Source organism: Heterodontus francisci, chromosome 5 (genome assembly GCF_036365525.1).
Source record: "Heterodontus francisci isolate sHetFra1 chromosome 5, sHetFra1.hap1, whole genome shotgun sequence".
Lineage (NCBI taxonomy): Eukaryota > Metazoa > Chordata > Chondrichthyes > Heterodontiformes > Heterodontidae > Heterodontus > Heterodontus francisci.
This window is the reverse complement of record NC_090375.1, coordinates 132,322,779-132,347,955: the sequence shown is the minus strand read 5'-3', so window position 1 is coordinate 132,347,955 and position 25,177 is coordinate 132,322,779. Positions and strand designations below refer to the sequence as shown.

The following is a 25,177-nucleotide window of genomic DNA, read 5'->3' as shown; positions in this document are numbered from 1 at the left end:
TTTAATCTCTCCATTAAAATTAAATACAATTGTATAATAGTTACAAGTCATGTTTTGTAGTTTGAGTAAATGATTGATCACAGTATTATAGGAACATACCTGCCATTATTGTGTTAAACTTGCTGCAATGCAGCATTTGTACAAATTTTTACAAAAATAAATCTCCAAATAGACATAGCCCCACAATTTATATATGGGCATTCTGATTTGCAATTAAAAAAAAAGTAAATTAAAGGGAAGGTTAAAACAACAGCAACAACTTAGTTATGGAGCTCATCTCACGCAAGCTTTACAAGGTGGGAACAACAAGCAGCAAGTATGGAATTTGTGGGAGAGCAGGAATTTGAAGACCTGATCAAAGCCATAAATTCCAATCAGACTATTAACACCAGCAAACTGGTTTTGGAATGGAACTGAAGAGTGCTGGGTACTGTAGCTGAAATGGTAGCCTCTAATATTAAAACAGAGGTGGAAGACGAGCAGCAATCTGAGATCAGAAGAATGGAGTGGGTGGACTGAGATATATGTCTGGAGAAAATTAGTGAAGTAGGGTGGGACATGACATTTGAAAATGAATGAAGATCTTGAAATTGTTTCATTGCAGCAGAATGGAACTGGGCAACCACTGGGTGATGGATTTGAGGGACAGACCTCAGATCATGTAGTTATGGATTAGTTATTTTGTGAAGAGTGCAAGTGGGGAGCATGGCATTGAGAGAGTCTCAAAGTCGATCCTTGAGCTACTGAAGTTGGAGTTAGAGATTCAGTAATGGAAGAGGTAAGGTAGGGGTGTAACTCAGCAATATGCCAAATGTGGTAAAAGCATAATTTAGGATTAGATAAAATAATGGGGTGGGAAGATCATTTTAGTTTTGTCCACTGCTAGGTGCAGCCTGACGGAGCAGCGACCTTGATGGAATCCATGTCCGAGGGCACATCGATGCTGGTGGGAGCACAGTAGGAAGGCTTGTTTTGCCAATGTTGAACTGTAGGAAGTTATGATTTATCTGAGACCCTTGACGTCAGGAAAATAGTTCATTAATTCAGTAATGAGTCAATGCTTGTGGCAGAGAGGTGATGATGACTGTCTTTGGAATACATGTGGTCATTGACCTTGTGCTTGCACATGATTATTCCAGGGGTGGGTACCATGTAATGATTAGGAGGGAACTAAGTTGGAGTCCTGGGTATACCAGAGATGTGACCACATGATGTAAAAGTTCTTGATATATGTACTGCATAGGGATGGCAAGGAGATTAAATAAGATTTGCTGTCCCTCAATCACACAGGATGCGATTTGTGACCTTGATTAAAGTCATCTCAGTGCTGTGGGTTTGTTGCAAACTGGGTTGGAGGGAATGGTAGGAAAAATGAACATAAGTATTATGACTGTGACAGGCAATTGCATTGAAAGATCAGATTAGATAGAACAGTAGTTTGGAGGATAGAGGAATTAAAGGGGACTTTAAAAAAAAAAGTCACACCAGCTTTAAATGGGTTGAGCAAAATGCTTGGATAAGTAGAAATCAATACCAAAAAGAGCAGGCTGATGAGGGAAACTTGGATGGTGAGGAACTAGTTTGGAAGGGAGTTAAGGGAATCGGGTGTATTTCCTGGTGGAAGTTAATCTCCTGAGGGCTGGGGAAAAGCTGCAATGTGTAAGGGAGTGGGTTTTGGTTAGGAGGGGAGGCAGAGGTGGCTGAGTGATCAATATCAATTTTGGAAGCAAAGGTGTCCAGGAACTCATTGCATTGAGATTCAGATTTAAGGGTGGAGCATGTGCAGGTTGATCAGCAATAGTGGCTGGTGGTGACAAAGAGGAGTTTAAGGCCTCCATTACCTTCCAGGATGATCCTGGAGTAGCAGAAGGATTTGGCCGTGAAGAGGGAAAGTGATACTGCTTGAAGTGATCAAGCCAAGACTACCAGTGAATAACCAGACCATAAAATATGATATGTTCCAAACTACAAGGAGTGCATTTATTTTGGCATTAATGGTATACGATGGTGTGGTTGTTCAAATACTGAGTGATGTTGCATTATTACTGGCAGCAACACACATCGCAAAGGCTGTTATTTTTAAACCAGAATAGTGTGTCAATTAACACGTTATAAAAACTAACGATGCTATTGTTATGATCATATTACACTTGATCGTTTTATATTGGTGCAATATTTGGTAAAATTAATTATAAAATGTTTCCTTCTCCATTCTTTGACTTCCTGTGGTGTGACTTGCTATTGTGAAAGCTCTGATTTTTGCTGGGTTACAGTTGCATTGGCACCAGTAACCCTTTACTCAAATGGTTCTTCTCCACGTCAGTTTAGACAGGCTATTGGTTCCCAGGCAATAACACATCCAAGCCTGTTTGTTTCTCACCTGATATCCACTTTCACATTCGCAGTGATTGAAAGCGGGAGCCCTGGCCATGTATGACCCTCGCCACTGTTTCCCTAACCCAAAGGAGCAGAGGAGAATGGCAGCATTCCTACTACCAACCTCAGATAAAACAGCACAGACTAAGGGTTAAATGTGAAACTTTGCTGATTTGTGTGGCTCAGGATACTCAACAACTTCTATTTATATAGCACCTTTAACGTAATAAAAAGTCCAAGCTGCTTCACAGGAGAATTGTAAAACAAAATAGGACACTGAGCCATATAAGGAGATATTGGGTCAGATGACCGAAAGCTTGATCAAAGAGCTAGGTTTTCAGGAGTGTCTTGCAGGAGGAAAGTGAGGTAGAGAGGGAATTCCAGAGCTTAGGGCCTACTCACTGCACAATCAGCTGAATCATCAGAGTTGAATTGCAAAATTCTAGAAGGGGGGGGGGGGTGTCTCTTTTTGGGGGTGAGGAATTCCATCCAAAATGAAGTTTGTTTGTTAAATACAGCAGCTTTATTGTGTTTTTGCTCAGCCTGATGCATTCTGTTCAAGAAGCTTTCAAAACAGGATAGAGAATTTATATTGTAAAGGAATACTTCATATAATTAGTGTCTCAATTTTTCAAGTGTCAGTCACAGAGTATTTAAAAATGTAGAATTATGGGGGCAGAGGTATTCAAATGAAATAAAATATCCATACCACACTTTTGTTATGAAGAAATGCAAAGCCATAATAGTTTGAAGACCACAATTAGGATGGAGTGCGAAAATTATTTGTCTTTGATTTTTTTTTTGTTCATGGAAAGGACTTTGACAAAACTCAGGAAGAAGTGGTTAAGCACCATGCTAATATAAATGAGATGAAACGAACATTCCTGGAATCTACATCTGAAAGCGGACCTGATGAATGGGAAAAGAGGTTATCTGCCTCTCCGGTTAGATCCTTTTCGAAGACTGAGGACTTGCCTATGATTGAGCCCCTTGTGCCTGAGGAGGTAATTTATGTTGAAGTATACTTCTAAATTCCGTGTTGCATTCCGAAATATGTGGCTTGGAAATTGTCAAAACTTGTACACTGATATGTCGATCTTTATGCAGTTAAAATTGTATATGTTAAAACATTGGCCAGATTTTTACGAACCACCCCCCCCCCCCCACCATCCCCGGGAGCGGACTGGAGTTTGTGTGGCGGCAGGGGGGCGCGTATAATCAAGTGGGAGGTGGCGGGTGCTGTTCCCATCGCCTACCTGCGCCCCCAAGGTTGAAAATGGCCTGACCACCTCAGACCAATTGAGGCCCTTAAGTGCCCAATTAATTGCTACTTAAGGGCCTCCCCCCGCCACTGCTAGTATTTTAACAGCGGTAAAACCTGGTGGCCTCGTTGTGGGCTGGGGGGTGGGTGCTCCTGATCTGGCACCCAGTGCCCATGGAAGTCCACGCATGTGATATAAGCCGCCCCCACTGAAGCACCTCCTCCCTTGCCAGGACCCAGCCAATTTTCCCCAGCGAGGCCCGAAACCCCACTCTCCTTTCGGGGCTGGCGTGCTTGGTCCACTTCTGGCTGGGTGCAATCCCAGCAGTGGCCACCACTACTGGTGGTGCTACTGGGACTGAGGAGCTACTGGCCCTCTGATTGCCGAGCAACTCCTGGAGGTGGGACTTCCTGCCTCAGCGGCAGAAGTCCCGCCAGGGGACAATTAAGGGTCTGGGCCATGGAAAATCGCTGCGTGGCTTCCAGGCCTAGCAGAAGCGGGCTCGCCCCCGACTTATCAGACTGTGGGCAGGGCCTTTGCCGCCACGTAAGATTCCAGCCATTCTTTAATTATGATTTATAAAATACTTCCAGCGTGATAAACAACATGTATAAAATATAGCATAAATTATACAATTGTGCTTTCCATGTTATTGACATTGTAGTCACTCTTCATGTTTCTGTTTTGAATGTAACCCAGTTTGAAAGATCATTTTTCATACTTGTCACTGAGTTATTTTAACATTCATAGCCGGCCAAAGAGGATGCTGGTGAGACACTACAAAGCAAGTCTGTGTATGACCAGAGTGCTGCTGGACCTGACAGTTATGTGGTGAAAGATGATGAAAGACTAGTAAAGGTATCAAATTTGATATATTTTGCTATTGCTAATATTATGTGAAGCTGTTATTTTGTTCGTTGTGCATCCCCTATTTCATATTCAGACATTATTGTAAATCTCCCTGAAACTGAATCAAGATTCAGTGCTAGACATTCTGGCCCTTATCTGATAGTTTTCCATAATCTAAGAGTGGATCTTCAGTTATGTTTAAAAAAAAAAAAAATCCCATGTCTGACAATTTCAGTGCATCCGAATTTTGTTAAATGTGGATTGCAGTGACTGCATTGCTGATAAGTTAGTCAAAAATCATTCTGCAGGAAACAAACTAGTTGAGTAACAGGCGATTCTTTGTCTTTTGTGGAAGATGTCTGTTGCTTTACCTGTCTGTCCCCTCACCGGATAACTATCAAAGCTAGATACATGGCATTATAAATTAAAGGTTATGCTGCTTCACAATCTGGGTTGGGTTGAAACATACGATGAAAATGTTAACACTGCATTCATACAATGGCATCTATTTTGACTTGATACTGAAATATGCTTGTATGCCTCAAAGCACTTATGAATTCAAAGTGAAATCTGTCTTCCCTCATCTTTGCCCTTTTCATAATTAAAAAACAGTGCATAGTGCAATCATAGAAAATATTGGAAACATAGCTGGTCAGTCAGCATCTGTAGAAAGAACAGAAAATTTCACATTTTTGGTGCAGAGCCTTCAAAACAAAGATTTTTACAATATCAGTTGCATTCCCTTCATCAGTTTTCACATCTACCTCAAACAACCAATAAAAATAAATTTGTGTTTAATGAGAAATTTGTTCAGTTCATTTGTGCTTACATATTGGCTTAAGTTAAATGTTTCATCTAATATTCACATAGAAATCTGTAAACCCTGAAAGATACAACCTAATCTGATTTGGAAGTAAGACTGATGTGAGCGGGACATTTGTTTCAATGCATTTCATGGTTTAAAAGTTATCCGGTGAGAGGACAGACAGGTAAAGCAACAGACATCTTCCACAAAAAACAAAGAATTTCCTGTTACGCAACTAGTTTGTTTCCTGCAGAATGATTTTTGACGAACTTATTATCGGCAATGCTCAATTTAGTCACAGCAATCCACGTTTAACAAAATTTGGATGCACTGAAATTGTCAAACATAGTATTTTGCTTAAACATAACTGAAGATCCACTCTTACATTATGGAAAACTATCAGATAAGGGCTAGAATTTCTAGCACTGAATCTTGATTCAATTTCAGAGAGACTTACAATAATGTCTGAATATGAAATGGGAGTTTCTATTTAATTCAGTGAGATTGTAATCTGCTTTCATGTCCTTTTTCTTAAAAATCACATTGTTTCCAGTGGTTTGAGTTTATCTAGTGTGACATCACAATTTTTAAAATTCTTTTTTGGGATGTGAGCATCACTGGCAAGGCCAGCATTCGTTGCTCATACCCAAGAAGGTGGTGGTGAGCTGCCTTCTTGAACTACTGCAGTCCATCTGGTGTAGGTACACCCACTGTACTGTCAGGGAGGGAGTTCCGGCTTTTTGACCCAGTGACAGTGAAGCAACAGCGATGTAGTTCCAAGTCAGGATGGCGTGTGGCTTGGAGGGAAACTTGCAGGTGGTGGTATTACCATGCGTCTGCTGCCCTTGTCCTTCTAGGTGGTAGAGGTCGCAGGTTTAGAAGGTGCTGTCAAAGGAGACTTGACGAGTTGCTGCAGTGCATCTTGTATATTGTCTGCACTGTTGTCACTGTGCGCCGGTGGTGGAGGGAGTGAATGTTTAAGGCGGTGGATGGGGTGCCGATCAAGCAGGCTGCTTTGTCATGGATGGTGTTCAGCTTCTTGAGTTTTGTTGGAGCTGTATTCATCCAGGCAAGTGGAGAGTATTTCATCACACTCCTGACTTGCGTCTTGTAGGTGGTGGACAGGCATTGGGGAGTCAGGAGATGAGTTGCTCACCGCAGAATTCCCTTCCTCTGACCTAATCTTGTTGCCACAGTATTAATATGGCTGGTCCAGTTAAATTTGTGGTCAGTGGTAACCCCAGGATGTTGATGGTGGGCGTTTCAGCATGGTAATGCCATTGAATGTCAAGGGAAGATGGTTAGGTTATCTCTTGTTGGAGATAGTCATTGCCTGGCCTGAATGTTACTTACCCCTTATCATCCCAAGCCTGAATGTTGTCCAGGTCTTGCTGCATATGGATTTGGAGTGTTTCAGTTTCTGAGGAGTCACGAATGGTGCTGAACACAGCAATCGTCAGCCAACGTGATGTTATGATGAAGCAGCTGAAGATGGTTGGGCCTAGGTTACTACCCTGAGGAACTCCTACAGTGAATTCCTGGGACTTAGATGTTTGGCTTCCAACAACACGGCCACCCTTCTTTGTACTAAGTATGACTGACTGCAACCAGTGGAGAGTTTTCCCCCTGATTCTCATTGACTCCAGTTTTGTTGGGGCTCCTTGATGCCATACTTGGTCAAATGCTGCTTTGATGTCAAGGGCAGTCTTGAATTCAATTGTTTCATCCATAGAGTCATAGTCAAGAGTTGTACAGCACAGAAACAGGCCCTTCGGCCCATCATGTCAGTGCTGGCCATCAAGCACCTAACTATTCTGATCCCATTTTCCAGCACTTGGCCCGTAGCCTTGTGTGCTATGACGTTTCAAGTGCTCATCTAAATACTTCTTAAATGTTGTGAGGGTTCCTGCCTCTACCACCCCTTCAGGCAGTGTGTTCCAGATTCCAACCACCCTCTGGGTGAAAAAAATCTCCTCAAATCCCCTCTAAACCTCCTGCCCCTTACCTTAAATCTATGCCCCCTGGTTATTGACCCTTCTGCTAAGGGAAAAAGTTTCTTCCTATCTATCCTATCAATGCCCCTCATAATTTTGTACACCTCAGTCAGATCCCCCCTGAGCCTTCTCTGCTAAACCTAGCCTTTCCAGTCTCTCTTCATAGCTAAAATGCTCCAGCCCAGGCAACATCCTGGTGAATCTCCTCTGCACCCTCTCCAGTGCAATCACATCCTATAATGTAGTGCCCAAACTGTACACAGTACTCCAGCTGTGGCCCGACTGGCATTTTATACAGCTCCATCATAACCTCCCTGCTCTTATATTCTATACCTCGTGCTAATAAAGGCAAGTATCCCATATGCCTTCCTAACCACCTTATCTACCTGTGCTGCTGCCTTCCATGTTCTTTGGACTAGTACACCAAGGTCCCTCTGACTCTCTCTACTTCCTAGGGTCCTACCATCCATTGTATAGACCAAGGCTGTAATGAGGTGAGGAGCTGAGTGATCCTGGCAGAACTCGAACTGAGCATTGGCGAACAAGTCATTGCTATGAAGTGCCACTTGTAGCACTGTCGGAGACATCTTCCATCACTTTGCTGCTGATTGAAAGTAGACTGCTGGGGTGGTAATTGGCTTTATCGGATTTGTCCTTTTTGTGGACAGGACATACCGGGGAAATTTTCCACATTGTCGGGTAGATGCCAGTGTTGTAGCTGTACTGGAACCCGAAGTAAAAATGACATCTTGAAATATGAGCCTCAAAACTAAAATTGGTGATATTGTGCAAGTGTTTAACATAATCACATCACATATCTGCTTGTTATTTTAATGCTGCTATCAAACCATTTAAAATAATGGATTATTTGGGCGGTACAGTGGTTAGCACCTCAGCCTCACAGCTCCAGCAACCCGGGTTCAATTCTGGGTACTGCCTGTGCGGAGTTTGCAAGTTCTCCCTGTGACTGGGTGGGTTTCCACCGGGTGCTCCAGTTTCCTCCCACAGCCAAAGACTTGCATGTTGATAGCTAAATTGGCCATTATAAATTGCCCCTAGTATAGGTAGGTGGTGGGGGAATTGTGGGGATGTGGTAGGAATATGGGATTAATGTAGGATTAGTATAAATGGGCGGTTGATGGTCGGCACAGACTCGGTGGGCCCAAGGGCCTGTTTCAGTGCTGTATCTCTAAATAAAATAAATAAAATTAAAATAGTGAAAGAGGAATTTAACATGAACATGTTGAGCATTTATCCAAATGCACAAACATATGAAAAGGAACAGGAAACCACCAGCTAGTAAATCAGTCTGGTACTTATGCATTATTTAGTGCATGTAGGATGCAGGGAACTCCTCTTTGCTGACGATGCTGCTTTAACATCTCACACTGAAGAGTGCCTGCAGAGTCTTATCGACAGGTTTGCGGCTGCCTGCAATGAATTTGGCCTAACCATCAGCCTCAAGAAAACGAACATCATGGGGCAGGACGTCAGAAATGCTCCATCCATCAATATTGGCGACCACGCTCTGGAAGTGGTTCAAGAGTTCACCTACCTAGGCTCAACTATCACCAGTAACCTGTCCCTAGATGCAGAAATCAACAAGCGCATGGGTAAGGCTTCCACTGCTATGTCCAGACTGGCCAAGAGAGTGTGGGAAAATGGCGCACTGACATGGAACACAAAAGTCCGAGTGTATCAGGCCTGTGTCCTCAGTACCTTGCTTTATGGCAGCGAGGCCTGGACAACGTATGCCAGCCAAGAGCGACGTCTCAAATCATTCCATCTTCGCTGCCTCCGGAGAATACTTGGCATCGGGTGGCAGGACCGTATCTCCAACACAGAAGTCCCCGAGGCGGCCAACATCCCCAGCTTGTACACCCTACTGAGTCAGCGGCGCTTGAGATGGCCTGGCCTTGTGAGCCGCATGGAAGATGGCAGGATCCCCAAAGACACATTGTACAGCGAGCTCGCCACTGGCATCAGACCCACTGGCCGACCATGTCTCCGCTTTAAAGACGTCTGCAAACGCGACATGAAACCCTGTGACATTGATCACAAGTCGTGGGAGTCAGTTGCCAGCGTTCGCCAGAGCTGGCGGGCAGCCATAAAGACAGGGCTAAATTGTGGCGAGTCGAAGAGACTTAGTAGTTGGCAGGAAAAAAGACAGAGGCGCAAGGAGAGAGCCAACTGTGCAACAGCCCCGACAAACAAATTTCTCTGCAGCACCTGTGGAAGAGCCTGTCACTCTAGAATTAGCCTTTATAGCCACTCCAGGCGCTGCTTCACAAACCACTGACCACCTCCAGGCGCGTATCCATTGTCTCTCGAGATAAGGAGGCCCAAAAGAAAAGAATGCAACAGCAGCCTCATTCCCCGCCTCCATTTCAGTCAGGCAATTTTAGGCAAAAAAAAAAGACCTTTGGTCAGTTTAGAGCAAAACCAAAGGAAATTCCTCTCCAACTCCAGAAGGCAATCAAGCAAATTCCAGGAGACCACAATGACGTGATATCGCTAGTGCCAGTTAATCAACGCACCTTCTAGAATTTAAGGTATCTTCCAGCTCATTCAGCTCCTTTTGAACACCTGCAGTGAAGCCACACTCATTGTATACTCTGCCAACCTATTTAGAGGATGCTAACTCTGCAAAAAGTAGTACTTTCTACTTCTGTGCTTTCTTAACTAGTATTGATGCTGTCCCTAGACCTATCTAGCTTAGATAACCTGTCCACATGGACAGAATTTTAACTGTTCATTATTTTCAAGCTCTCAACCATATCCCCTCAAAGTCTATCCTTTTCCTAAGCAAAAAGCCACAGTTCCCTAAGCCCATTCTGAAATAGCCCTTAAACTATGTGCCATTTCAGTGGATCCACCTCTGGACCCTTCCTAGGGTCTCATATCCCCTGCTAATGTGTGGTGCTAGACCAGGAGTCAGCAACCTGCGGCTCTTTTAACATCTCATTTATGGCTCCCAACCTTTTCCAGTTGGATCGCACTATCATGAACAAACCTAAAAAAGCATTGTCGAGAAAAGTGAGAGCCATATTTTTATTTTGGGGGTAAAAGACTAATCATTATGCTGCACTTTGTGGTTTCAAATGATTATTTTAACAAGAACCATCATCTTGTTCAAGTGGTATAGCAGCACCATGGTTATAGATAATGGCTCTGGTTTGAAGAACAGGTTTTATGGCTGTGACCATTATTGTTTCTGGTATAGCTGAGATGATGTATTTGGAATGCGCTATTAAAAGCTTTTTTAATCACAAGAATTAATAGCCAACAAAGTTCTTCTATGCATCTTAAGTTAAAATTTGTTTAAAGATGACTTTACTGACACAATAATAGTAAAAAAAATTCCATTTATCACAAGATCTGTTATTAAAAAAAAAAGACAAAAAGCATTCTTTCAGTTTTATATGTGCATTTCTTACTTTTTTTATTTGAAGTGCTGTTTTTCCATTAAATTAATAGGGTTCACCATTTTTACACTTTTTGAACCTACTTATGCATAGTTTATGTAAATGGATGCATGAAACCTAAGCATGCATGTACTTGAGATACGAAGAAAAAATCCTTTTTAAAAAAAAAAGCACAAAACACAATAATTCAGTTCTATTTTAATTTTAATGTTTTCCTATTAATACATACATTCAATACATGTATATTATATGCAAATTATGCTTTCTATCAGAGACTCTTGGCAATTTGCCATGTATGTGGTTTAAGCATGCCAAATTCACATCTTGCAGCTCCCATTAGTTTTTTTTTAAATGCTCTTCAGGTTTTTACATTAGGGATTGCTAACTTTTAAAAAGAGAAAGTCGAATTCCCAGTTATTACTGAAAGAATTACGCCGCAAGATTTCATATTTTATTGTACGAGTTAAACACTACAAACCTAACTACAATTTCGAAACACTTGTATTTTAAACTTAAGTATCTTATAAGAACACTCCTGTTTAACTTTTACTTCCACCCCAAAAATTTCCCCAAACGTTGCAGGATCTTGGTTTGTTCACTTCACCTGGGACCAATCCAAAGTGTACCATAGCTCTTGGGAATTCACTTCGATTTCCTTAATTTCTCAGCTGTCTCCCGAGGATTGAGATTTCCTAGGAATTCTCCCTCTAGCTTCGGCTAGGCTAATCCTTCAGTTCACTGTCAACACCTCACAAATCTAGATTTCCCAGTTTGAGTATGGGTTTTTCCAAAAGCCAACCGCCTGTCTGAAGCAAACAACATTCCAAAAGTCAACTGACTGTCTGCAAGCACACGGATCAAAAAACTCTCAGACACCCCCCCCCTGCACCCTCTATCTCCACAGCAATGTAGTACATTTGGAATGTCCCAGATAGCAATTTAAGCTAATTATTTCCAACTGCAAATTATCTTTGTTCTGGAGATCATACCAATAATTTAAACCCCTGAATGAGACAGCTGCAGACACACCGTCTCCACACTTCCCATTATGACCATACTAAATAAGCATGGGTTACTGTTTGATTTGTTAACTACCCTAGGTTTGTTTGTCAGCTTCTCATTTGTCTTGCATTAAAAAAAATCAATTTCCAAATTAAAAGTTACCTCAAAAATATTAATACAAACCATGAACCAGGTGATTGTAACAAGGTAAAAAAGGTTGCCGAACCCTGCGCTAGACTACCTGGGTGCATACAGTCTGAGGCCAGAAGGGAACAGTTGTACATCTAGTTCTATATTTAATTAGTATACATGCTAATAGCCAATTTACTTTCACAAATAATATTACTCAACAAGTTACAACTGCAGTAACTTGATTTTTAGATATGTATCTTAAAAAATTATTGCAAAAGATATTGTGCAGCATTAGCACTGTTGAAAAGACATTTCATATGAAAATTTTCATTTCATGATGTTTGTGTGCTGGACAGATTCTTCCTAGTTCTTTCATTTTATTCTGAATGTTATCCACTGTGAAAGTGCCTGTCAGTTGTTTACATTAAGGCCAGTTTTCTGAACACATGCTCTCAGTATGGAGCCTCACAAGCCAAAGTGCAATTTGGGAAATTGCAGGAATGCTCTTTACAATTTTCCACTCACGAATGAGAAATTTTGGGGAGCGCACCTACAATTTCCCAGTATGAACTTCTGACAGGTAAAGTCCTGTGCCTAGAGAGTACATTTTGAAAATTGCTCCTCTTGTGCTTTTCATAACTGTTGTACACCTGGAGCTTTCACTGAAGTTAGAATGCTATAAAGTTGTCTCGTTAATTGACACTAGTATTTTCACTCTCAATGACTTAACAGGCTGGAGAAGAGGAGATGGTGGACAAGGAGCCAACTATTGGTCATAGCACCCTTGTATCTCATGAAGTTGTGATCAACAAAACAGTCTCATCTGCCCCAGAGGTTGATTTTTTTTTAAATTCATTTGTACACATTCATATTTGGATTGTTGACTTGTTATTTATATATGAATTTTAACTGTTGTATTCTCAGCTCAGAAACCAAAGGTAAAACTTTTTAGTTGCCAGCCAAGTTGGGTTTTAAGTTTGTTTAATCTGTCTTTTGGGTGGATGGCAAAGGTACGCATTCTAATTGGACGCAAATTGATCAAATGTAAACTGTTGTGTACAGCTATATGTGACTCATAGGCTATTAGTTGAGCAAAAAGCAAGTTGACACAAGTAAAATGTTTTAAGAATTAAGTGAACTAGCTTAGTCTAATACAGTATCACTGGTGACTGGTAACAATGCTATTTCAATGGTGCACAATGCAAGTTTGCTCACATGTACAATCTCAGTAACATCATCATAATGCCAAAAACAGCAACTTGCATTAACATGACATTGTTAGCTTTGCAGAAAGCCCCAGTGCACTTTGCCGACTTGCAGTCAAAAAATGGGCAATGAGCCTTGGGAGCAGATAATAGGAGGGGTGATCAAAAGCGTAATCAAAGACATGTGTTTTAAGAAGAGTCTTAAAGGAGAAAAAGGAGATGGAGAGGCAGAGGGGTTCAGGGAAGGAATTCCACAACATACTACCTAGGCAGCTGAGTCACAGCCCCCAGTGAAGGGAGGGGGGAAATGTAGAACAGGCCACAGTCAGAAGGGCAGAGACTTTGGGGTATGTTATATTGATGAGGCAGGTTATAGATTTGGGGAGGGCTAGGCCATGTTTGAATTTAAGCACATTGTTACAACCAGGTGAGAAAGAGGTCTAGGGTTCCCTTTCAGCCTTCACCTGGTCTTACTGTAACAGGGTTTTATTTTTAAACAGTTTTTTCGCTCCCTCTTGGTGAATCCTTGTTCACCGCTTTCCAATTATAAATCAAGAAACCAACACAAACCAGGCTTTCTTATGTTTAAAGAAGAAAAGTTGAAATTTATTAAACTTAAACCTAAACTCTAATTCAGTTAATGCCTACGGATACATGACGTGCCCACGCTAGCATGCACGCACGATACGCACATGCAAATAGAGAGAGAAAGAAAACAGAAGAAAAAGTGAAGTGGAAAAGTTTGAGGCAATATCGGAGGAGGTTTTTTGTGTTAGGTTCTTCGAGCTCACTGTAGAGTCCTTGATTGTAGGTAGATCTTGCTTTTTGTTGGGGCCCAGTGTTATTCTTAAACCTTGTTCGCTGTAGGAGACTTTTCTCTCTTGGCGTTCATGTGACTTCAGTGGATTCAGAGGCTAGTGAGAAAGAGATGGCAGCAGACAGACAGGAGAGGTTGTGGCGAACCAGCCAGGAGAGATCTTCTCTGTCTAGGAGCATTCTGCTTTTTGCCCAAACGGTTTGTACAAATTCAAAAAACGTAGGTTGCCCAGCAGGTTAGTCATGTAACTAGCTGGTTTGACAATGTCCGATTATGTATTCGGCCATCTTAGCAGTCAACCTGGAATGCGAGCTCCCCCACTTTCAACGTCTAGTGATCAAAAGTCCATTGTGGGTTGAATGTGTCAGGGAATGGCTGCTTTGTCCTTCCAAACACTGTCTGTTAATATGCAAATGTCTTTTCCAGCCACGGCCGATCTGTTTAACAAGTCCTTTCTTCACTCCAGTAATAGTTTAAAATCAATGTTCATGACAAAATTAATGTGCCTCATTCTTGGCAGGTGAGGGCCTAGCATGACAACATGGATGATTTAATTTGAGGTATTGAGAAACGGGTGCTAATTATTAGTTCAGTGAGAGCAGTGGTTTTGGGTGAATGAGACTTGGTTTAGGATAGGGGCGGCACAGTGGCGCAGTGGTTAGCACCGCAGCCTCACAGCTCCAGCAACCCGGGTTCAATTCTGGGTACTGCCTGTGTGGAGTTTGCAAGTTCTCCCTGTGTCTGCGTGGGTTTTCTCCGGGTGCTCCGGTTTCCTCCCACATGCCAAAGACTTGCAGGTTGATAGGTAAATTGGCCATTATAAATTGCCCCTAGTATAGGCAGGTGGTAGGGAAATATAGGGACAGGTGAGGATGTGGTAGGAATATGGGATTAGTGTAGGATTAGTATAAATGGGTGGTTGATGGTCGGCACAGACTCGGTGGGCCGAAGGGCCTGTTTCAGTGCTGTATCTCTAAATAAATAAAAAACTAAATAAGTACAGAGGAGTTTTGTATGCGCTGAAATTTAGAGGAAGGCAAGCCGGGAGAGCATTGGAATAGCCGATTCTGGAGGTGACAAAGGCATGTATAAAGATTTCAACAGCAGATGGGTAGAGTGAGAAGTGGGTATTGTTATGGAGATGGAAATAGGCAGTCTTTATGATGGAGAGGATCTGACATTGGGTCCAAGTAACATGCTGAGGTTGCAAGTCTGGTTCAGCCTAAGAAAGTGGTCAGAGAATAGAATGGAATTGGTGGGGCTGAAGACAATGGATTTAGCCTTCCCAACATTTAGCTAAAAAGAGTGGAAATAGATGAAGGCAGTCTCATATGATCTGGAAAATGCAGTAGTGGCATTGGAAGAGGCTGGGTGTGGTTGACAGTGTCAAAGGCTGCAGAGAGGATGAGAAGGGATCATGCACCATAGTGGTAGTAAGAGAGAATATGATTTGTAGCTTTGGTTAAGGCCAATCAGCAAATAATCCATGGGAATTCTGGGAGTTCTTTGCCCTCAGTCCTGAGATAATGTATGTACTTGGATATTATATACACATCTGCAGTGATTCCATAATCCTGTTGCATCTGTCTACTTAGTTTATCAGCAAAGGGATAGCATTTAAGTTCATAATATTGGTCTATACAGAGGCGCAAGGGGAGAGCCAACTGTGTAACAGCCCCGACAAACAAATTTTTCTGCAGCGCCTGTGGAAGAGCCTGTCACTCTAGAATTGGCCTTTATAGCCACTCCAGGCGCTGCTCCACACACCACTGACCACCTCCAGGCGCTTACCCATTGTCTCTCGAGATAAGGAGGCCAAAGATTATTGGTCTATCTTGAGTTGGGGTTGGTGGATTCCCAAATTAAATGTTATATTTCTGTTTAGATATTTGCTTTGATATGAGTGATGTAGTAGTTTATTGAAAACCTGTGACTTTTCAACATGTTTAGTTCTGAAACTGAATTATAGTGCCAGTGTACATTCCCCTTTGAAACAGATGAATACAGAAGTGCCCTCTTAACAGTATTATTACAACAGATGGGTGAAAAAGCAGCTATTCAGTGTTAAGTGTAATGTCAGCATAAATTCTGTGAATTTATGTAGTTGCTCTTTAACAGCATTTCATTGCATAAGCTTAAAATGCTGTAAACACCAGAAATCAAAACTGAAGCACTATAGAAGCTCTATGTACTGAAGGTTATATTTCTGTGGAGACCTCTGTAAGTAAGTTTTTAGGCTTCACTATGTGGACACTGACCTGGCATAGAAGATAACCCACCTGCTATGGAACCCACCAACTTTCATTCCATTGATCAATGAAAATCAGCTTGTTCTATAATGGGTGGACAACCCACTTTGCCAGATTGCTGTCCGTGCAGTGAAGCCACAAATTTACCCTCTAGATTCAACGTGCACTTGGATCTGATAATCTTGCAATTTTAAAAGTAGTGGAATGGGTTTGGTGAATAAAAGAAAATTTACTTCCTAATCTACTTCAAATGACCGATGGAATCTTGTGATGCATAAATTTGGAAAACAAAATGTTGGGGAGGGATGAGAGAGGCACTCCAATATAGACATCAAAAAGGAAGTGCTAACATTATGATACAGTGGTTAGTAGAGGAGGAAGTAAAGTTGAAGATGAAGTGAGATGTATTATTGATCAGAACATCAATTGGTAGATTTTGTGTCATCTGTCAAACAGCAGAAAACTGTGCTGTCTACATTGGAAGAAACTGACATTTTCAAGAAGGGGGAAACAAAAAGAGGTGATGCTGAAGGTAGCCTGAAAGCTAAAGAGACTGCAAGACAGAGAGGAATTGAAAGCTCTCATATGGGGCCAGCCATGCCGAAGTATGAGAGCTTAATGACCAAACTGAAGATTGGTGAAGAGCCCATGTTTACCATTGCTACAGCACACTATTTTACTGAGTCAACGGGATCAAGATTATTGGTAACTGTTGCCATTGACTCTCTCAGTCTAAAGATATCCGCATGACTTTTCAGGTGACACGGCTTTGGTATGCTTAAACAGCTAAAGCCACCATTAAGTTTACCTGCTATTTGCTTGTACCCAACCAGTGGTCCTTCAAGATAATTTTGTCATTTTATTTTTGGCATTACTAACTGGTTAAATTAGGCACACTTACTTTAAAATTCAGGCATTATAAGGCTGCACCCCATTTGTGTTTCAGCAGTTAGACCCTCCCTCCACCTTCAGTTGCAATATTATCGCACAGATTAGGTTCATTCAAGATTCTGTTGCACATTCCTTTGATCTAGCAAAACCTCTGAAATGTGTTGGCGTACTAACCTGTTATTCTTTTGCCTGTGTTTCCCCACACTTTTTTTCCCCTTATTTTGCTTTTTTCCATATGTCCTAATTAATCTCCTGCAACTTCTTCAACCTGTATATTTGACCAGGCTTTTATCTGTCTGCTGTTTACATAGTCATGTATGTCAGTTGGCTTTTATATGTTGACTTTCTGTGTCTACACAGACAAAGCAGTCTGGTTCGGAAGTAACCACAAAAAATGTAGACGTCTCCAATCTAATAGATTCAGCACGAGAACAAATGGATGCAAAAGAATGGGCTGCTGCTTCATCATACAGCTGGGCTCAGGTGTCTTTTTATTCTTTATAGAAATTCATTCTACTGAAATGGGCTCAAGACATTTTTGTTCCTACTTCTTTCTCGCTGTTTGTGGTGTTTTGTCTGCTTTTAGTATGCCTTTCTTTGAAAACTGGCTTTGAAACAACTGTCCATTTTTATGCGAACAACACTCTTATCTTTTTAAATTATCATCTTTTCATGTCACACATTATTCACCCTTGGGGTTCCCAACCCTGGTTGGACATACACCTGGAGGTTTTATCCCCTGTCTGTCTGCCTCCAGCTGTCCCACCCCCACACTCTTGTCATTGGTCGCTCGATATGTCCATCCTTATGGCGCATTGCCTTCCTATGCCAATGGAAAGTGATTCCCCAATTGGGTGATTCTTGGCTGTCAGTCAAACTGCTTTTTTTTCACATGTCCAATCATTTTTACAACTGGTAAACAAAAATGTTCAAAGATTTTTTTAAACAATTTTTTATTGCCCCTATAGTTTTTCTCCTGGGTTGCTTGAAGTTGATTATTCTTAAATTCCTGGAGACTCAAGGACAATCCTGCAGGGTTTGGCAACCTTATCCACCATGAAAATGACTTTTTCCAGGCCTCTACTAATGTCACTTTCAAACCTGCAGCCAAGATGTTTGCGACTGTGACCTGGGAATGATTCTCCCTCAAATTTCCATCTGTGTAGGGAATTGTCTGACCTCTACTTGGTGCTTTCTCACATTGAAGCAGCTGGTGATCAGGAACTTGAATTGTGGCAAGTCTGTGCTGAAGCTACAGAGCTGTCATGTTTAATTTGTAACAACATAAATTTACCTTCACTCTGGTAAGTTTAAAAAAATTCATTGTGTTTACAAAGTGTTTCAATTGTAAAATCTGGGAATAATGCACCCTCCATTTGAATGATTCTAGCTACGTCAGTAGTTATCCATTGTGAAATTATCTCAGGCACATTGCTGAGCAAATTGCATTTGTGTCTGTGAAGGAAAGTATATACGGTACTTTGTGGGATTGTGACATGCAATTGCAGCTACGTGATCTTATCAGATTGCTTGTTCTGTTTTAAAATTGCTTCTTGAAATATTAAATTGCACGTTATTTGCAATAAATTTACTTTTAAGTAGTTGTGCTGGCAATAGTTTAATCTGGGCAATCTTTTGGAGTTTTAAAGATTTATTCTCTGTTTTGCTGGAAGCTTTTTGAGATAGAAGGTGCACAGTAATGATGTTTCTTCGCGGTGCTTTGTCCACAGTAGCACTGCTAAGCAGGTTACATATCCATAACTAGCAGGGACGGGAAATACAAACAAGAACATGCTTTAGAGTCCTTCGGAATTTATGCTGGGAATTTTCTCGGAGCTGCTACTGCTTGTCACTGTAACTTTGCCAGAAATATTTTCGAATGGAAATGGGTTTTCAATTACACTTCAGGTTACGGCAGTGATAGGTGAGCAGCTCTGAGAGAACCAGAGGACACCAATTTAAGGTGATTGGCAAAAGAACAAACTGAGAAAGAAATTTGTTGCACAGTGAGTAGTTAGGATCTGGAATGCACTGCCTGAGAGTGTGGTGGAGGCAGATTCAATCGTGACTTTCAAAAGGGAATTAGATAAGCATCTGAGGAGAAAATATTTGCAGGGCTACAGGGAAAGGACAGGGAGTAGAACTAGCTGAGTTACTCTTGCATAGAGCTGGTGCAAACACGATGGGCCGAATGACAATATCCTATGCTGTAACCATTCTATGATAACTCCTGGGCCTATGTTTAGTTAATTTGGTGTATGTGTGTATACTTTTGACAGATTGTTCCATCTGCTTCTGAAATGCATGGTTGATGCATCAACTTAGCATTTTTGTTGATTTTCTTTTGCCTGCTTTTGAACTTATTGAAATCCAGTATGATCTGGTTTCAAATAGCAATTTAATTATTGATTTGTAGTAGTATTGAGGATGGGATTGCATTCCTCGGTATGGGTTTATTCCATGGAAGAGCAAGTTCCTAAAATAAAAATCTACTTTGCTACAATAACTTGCTACATTCTCTAAATTACTCAAACCTGAGAATTTGTCAAAAACCAAAGCACAGGAATAGTAGCCAGATCAAATTCAAAGTGTATAATAGTGCAGGTACTGAGTATTTCTGTTAAGAGTTTGACACATGCTTGATCAATAAGGCAACAAGATTTGTAATGAAAGACTTAAGTACAGCCAAACAGAGTGCCAGATGAGAAAACTATTAGAGTTGATGGATTGCATTTCAGGCTGTTTGATACTATGTAGTTTCCACTATTTAGTTTTTATTTTAAATTTAAATTTGTAGAACATTACCCTTTCTTCTGTTTTATCTCTTTCTGCTTCCAAAAAAAGTTAGTAATATTGTGCATTGTGGCTCTTGAAATTCTTCCTTTGGCGATCAGTTTCAAAAATAATGTACACTCCCAGTGCTGACTTCTATTCCTTACTGCAGGTTCAAAGTCTGTTCTGTGACAGCACAAATGTTGCATTCATCAAATCGATGTCTGCTCTGAAAACTTTGCCAACTTTGCCAACTTTGTGATGATTGATGCTAGCGAGAAATTTTGAAGGGTGGAATATTCTACAGTGAAGCATTACAGTTTCCATCTGCTGACAAAAGGAAGAACAATAATTGGAACTAGCTTAAAAGTTCCTTTACATTTTTTATATTAAACCTTTATTTGTATGCATTCTGAACCTAAACATGTTTTTAGATGAAACAGTGATTAAAATCTTTTTACAAAATCAATTTATGCCTCCCACACTGAATTAGCCATTGTACTCATTAATTTCTGCAGTTTTACAATACTTGTGTGGACTGATTATTTGGATATTCTGAGCAAACTATGCTGTTCATAAATATGCTTTTTTAAGTTGGATTTTAATGAGTATATGGTATGGGTTGTCAAGGGATTTAAGACGATGGAGATGGTTGTGCCTTTGCCCTAATTCTTTTACTAGCTACCACAGTAAAATAGTTACGTTTTACTACATATTGTCATAGCAAAGTTATTTTTTCCTCTAGAAATCTGACATGAATTGGGAAGTAAATTCCAAAGTGGTGCAACATGAAACCCATGAACAGGAGAAGATGATGAAGGTTATGCAGGAAACAATGGTGATGGAAGAGAAGCATGTGATGAATGTGCATGCAAGCGAGGATGCTTCCGCTGTATTTGCTAAGCTGGCAGGAGTTGAGTGGGATACTATAGCAGAGGCAAGCAAAGCTCACGCATCTGGTGATGCAGGGGGTCTGAGTTGCCTGGTGACCATGGAAACCAAAGAGGACAAGAGGGAGATGACGAGTCCCAAAGTGGAGCAAGTTGTAGCAGAAGTTGCAGAAGGACCTGCTTCTGCTCAAGGGTGGGAGGAACAGCCTGAAATGACAGGCAAGCCTTCAGATAAATCTGAAGAAAAACCTCAGTTTGAGGTAACTGGTTTCCCTCACCTCTTACCAACTGTCACCATTAATCATCCTCATTTAATCCTTTTCTTGTCCTATAGATAAAGATCTGAGAAAAGAACTAATTTTTTTTGGATCAAATTTTTTTTTTAAATCACAAAGTCTGAAATACATGGACTGCAAAGAGATCAGCTCTAATTAATTGATATTGAATCAAGTGATTTGAAAAACTTACTTTTTGATCCATAGCTGATAGTTTGTTGCTATTATTTAGATATCTAAGGGGTCATTTTAATCCCACTGGGCCAGCGGGAAACTGGCAAGCACTGAATTTTGCTTTCCATTGACTAAAGTGGAAAGTAAAATCAGGTGGGGTGTAAAATGGACAGATGACCATTTCCCTCTGAGTGGGTTATGATAAAATTACCCCCACGCCCTAACATCTGCATGCTGCCACCTCATTGCACTGATTTTGAAATGCTGCTGTTTGTACTGCTGCAGATTAACAAAGTGCCACCTGAAAGCTTGCAGTGCTTTTGGTCTAATTTTGGGTGATGTGATACTTTCTAATTTTGATTTGATTTTCATAGTCTCTTTTTGTTATAGTTCAATGGCATTTTTATAAATGCCTAGGGACCAATATACCTCTGGGATCATCTAATTGAAATTCATGTTCCTTCCTGAATTCAGATGGTCTGCCAAGACCAAGTATTTCCAAATCTTAAATTATCAAGTTTTTATGATGAGATTTCTGATAGATTAGTGAGGTTTTATAGCTTACATAACTGTTATTTCAGTAATTGTAAATACTTAAATTATTTTCGAAATTAAATGTTTTGATTTGTCCAGAGACAGAAACAGGAGAAATTATGCTGGGGAATGAGGAAATGGCAGAGACATTGAGCAAATATTTTGTGTCTGTCTTCACAGTGGAAGACACAGGTTATAGACCTGAAATAGAGGTTAACCGAGGGGCTAATAAAAGTGAGGAACTTAAGATAATTAATATCAGCAGAGGAAAAAGTATTGGAGATACTTAAGGAGCTAAAAGCCGACCAATCCCTAGGACCTGATGGCCGACATCCTAGGGTTCTAAAAGAGGTAGCTGCAGAGATAATAGAGGCACTGTTTATGATTTTTCACAATTCCCAAGATTCTAAAACAGTCCCAGCAGATTGGATATTAGTAAATGGAAAGGAGGGAAGAGAGGAAAAAGGGGAACTAGGGGCCAGTGAGCCTGAAATCAGTCATCGGCAAGCTGTTGGAATCTATTATTAAGCAAGTCTTGACAATGAACTTGGAAAATCATAGTATGACAAAGTCAGTATAGTTTTACAAAAGGGAGATAGCGTTTAACAAATCTATTTGAAATTTTGATGATGTAACGAGCAGGGTAGATAAAGGGGGACTAGTAAATGTAGTACACTTGGATTTTCAAAAGACGTTTAGTAAGATGCCACACAAAAGGCTAACACACAAGATAAGGGCACATGGAGTTGGAGTAATATTTTAGCATGGATAGAGGATTGGTTAATGGATAGGGAGCAGGGATAAAAGGGGCATTTTCAAGTTGGCAAGCTTTAATTAGGGACTTCCACAAGGATTGGTGCTGGGCCTTCAGCTATTTACAATCTGTATTAATGACTGGGACGAAGAGACAGAGAGTAATGTATCTAAGCTTGCTGACGATGTGGAACTAGGTGGGAATGCAAGCTGTGAGCAGGACACAAAGAGGCTTCAAAGAGATATAGATGGGTAAAGTGGGCAACAAGGTGGCAGAAGGAGTATAATGTGGGCAAGTGTGAGGTTATTCACTTTGGTACAAACGTACGAATTAGGAGCAGGAGTAGGCCACTCAGCCCCTCGAGCCCGCTCCACCATTCAACAGGATCATGGCTGATCTGATTGTAACCTTGACTCCACGTTCCCGCCTACCCCCGATAACCTTTCACCCCCTTGCTTATCAAGAATCAATCTAGTTCTGCCTTAAAAACATTTAAAGACTCTGCTTCCACTGCCTTTTGAGGAAGAGAGTTCCAAAGACTCATGACCCTCGTAAGAGAAAAATTTTCTCCTCATCTCGGTCTTAAATGGGTAATCCCTTATTTTGAAACAGTGGCCTCGAGCTCTAGATTCTCCCACAAGGGGAAACATCCTTTCCACATCCATCCTGTCGAGACCCGTCAGAGTCTTTTTATTTCAATCAAGTTGCCTCTTACTCTTATAAACTCCAGAGGATAAAAGCCTAGCCTATCCACCCTTTCCTCATAAGGCAACCCGCCCATTACAGATATTAGAACATAAGAACTAGGAGCAGGAGTAGGCAATTCAGCCCCTCAAGCCTGCTCCGCCATTCAATACGATCATGGCTAGTCTCATCTTGGCCTCAACTCCACTTTCCTGCTCGTTCTCCATAATCCTTCAACCCATTTCTAATTAAAAATCTGTCTATCTCCTCAAATTTACCCAATGTCCTGGCATCCACCGCACTCTGGGGTAGTGAATTCCACAGATTCACAACCCTTTGAGAGAAGTAATTTCTCCTCATCTCTGTTTTAAATCTGCTACCTCTTATCCGAAAACTATGACCTCTCTTTCTATATTTCCCCACAAGAGGAAACATCCTCTCTATGTCTACTTTCTCAATCCCCTTAATCATCTTATATACCTCAATAAGATCTCCTCTCATTCTTCTAAACTCCAGAGAGTAAAGGCCTAAACTGCTCAATCTCTCTTCATAAGACAAGCCCCCCCCATCTCTGGAATCAATCTAGTGAACCTTCTCTGAACTGCCTCCAATGCAACTACATCCTTTCTCAAGTAAGGGGACCAAAACTGTATGCAATACTCCAGGTGCGGTCTCACCAATGCCTTGTACAGTTGCAGCAGCACTTCCCTACTTTTATACTCTATTCCTTTAGCAATAAATGTTAGTCTAGTAAACCGTCTCTGAACTGCTTCCAATGCATTTACATCCTTCCTTAAATAAGGAGACCAGTATGTGAAACTTCTAAATGTTGATGTTCTGAGAGACTTTGGTGTACTCGTACAAGAAGCACAAAGTCAGCAAGCAATTAGGAAGGTATTTTGGCCTTTATTTTACAAGGGGATTGGAATACAAGAATAAGGAATTCTTGCTACATTTGGACAGGGCTTTGGTGAGACCACACCTGGAGTACTGTGTGCAGTTTTTGTCTCCATATCTAAGGAAGGATATACTTACATTGGAGGCAATATAGTGAACGTTCACTAGATTGGTTCCTGGGATGAGAGGGTTGTCCTGACATGAGAGGCTGAGTAAATTGGATCTATACTCTCTGAAGTCTAGAGAAATGAGAGGTGATCTCATTGGTGCACACAATATCCTGAAGGGACTTGACGGGATAGACACCTGAGAGATTGTTTCCCCTGGTGGGAAATCTAGAACATGGGAGCACAGTCTCAGGATAAAGGTTCGAACATTTAGGACTGAGATAAAGAGAAACTTCTTCACTCAGTGGATTGTGAATCTTTGGAATTCTCTACCCCAGAAGGTTGTGGATGCTCCATTGTTGAGTATATTCAAAACTGAGATAGATAGATTTTTGGCCTCTTGGTGAATCAAGGGATATGGGGAGCGAGTGGGAAAGGGGAGTTGCAGCAGCAGATCAGCCATGATCGTATTGAATGGCAGAGCAGGCTCGAGGGGCCTTGAGGTCTATTTCTAATCCCATTTCTTCTTAAACTTCATTAGGTGTTTTTTGCACACTCATTTTCATCTTTTTTGGCCCAGTTTCTGTGATATGGTCTCTATCGTATCTTAGACAAATAATTTGCTCTAGGAAAAGAATGGCCCGGATTTTGAGGTCAGCAGTAAAGTAACAGCGCTCACCGCTGACCTCAAAGAAAGCTGCCCACAGCAAACTAGTGATCCTTATTGCATGGATTTCTGCTTTCTTGGTGACTTCATTCTGACGCCAACTATAGGAGATCTCCGGTGTCTAGTAACAGTAATGCTATTAAGCCAGTCACGTTGCAGAATTCTCACAGACAGCAAACCAGGAAGTAAAAAGCACTGATTCTTCTTCACTCTTTAATCACTTTACAGAGAATGAAATAAAGATTGGGACATGCACATGAGATTAAGGTAGAAGCTGAAATATCAAGGAAACTTTAAAAAAAAAAATTATTTTGAAAACCTATGGGATTGTTTATCATCAGGGAGAAATTTGGCAATTCACAAATATAAAATTAGATTTTCAAGGCCAGAAACATTATTGCATAATTATGACTAAG

General features: G+C 41.1%; 1 protein-coding gene across 2 annotated transcripts in view; it reads left to right on the top strand.

The window, feature by feature from the left end:
* Window positions 1-25,177, top strand: part of LOC137370056 (band 4.1-like protein 3) — a 384,274-nt gene that overhangs the window by 338,767 nt on the left and 20,330 nt on the right. For both annotated transcript variants that reach the window (XM_068032108.1, XM_068032109.1), the window contains 5 exons: window positions 3,192-3,380; window positions 4,389-4,496; window positions 12,578-12,679; window positions 17,368-17,490; window positions 20,525-20,929. In XM_068032108.1, the coding sequence (XP_067888209.1) occupies window positions 3,192-3,380; window positions 4,389-4,496; window positions 12,578-12,679; window positions 17,368-17,490; window positions 20,525-20,929 (927 nt within the window). The remainder of the gene's footprint in view (window positions 1-3,191; window positions 3,381-4,388; window positions 4,497-12,577; window positions 12,680-17,367; window positions 17,491-20,524; window positions 20,930-25,177) is intronic.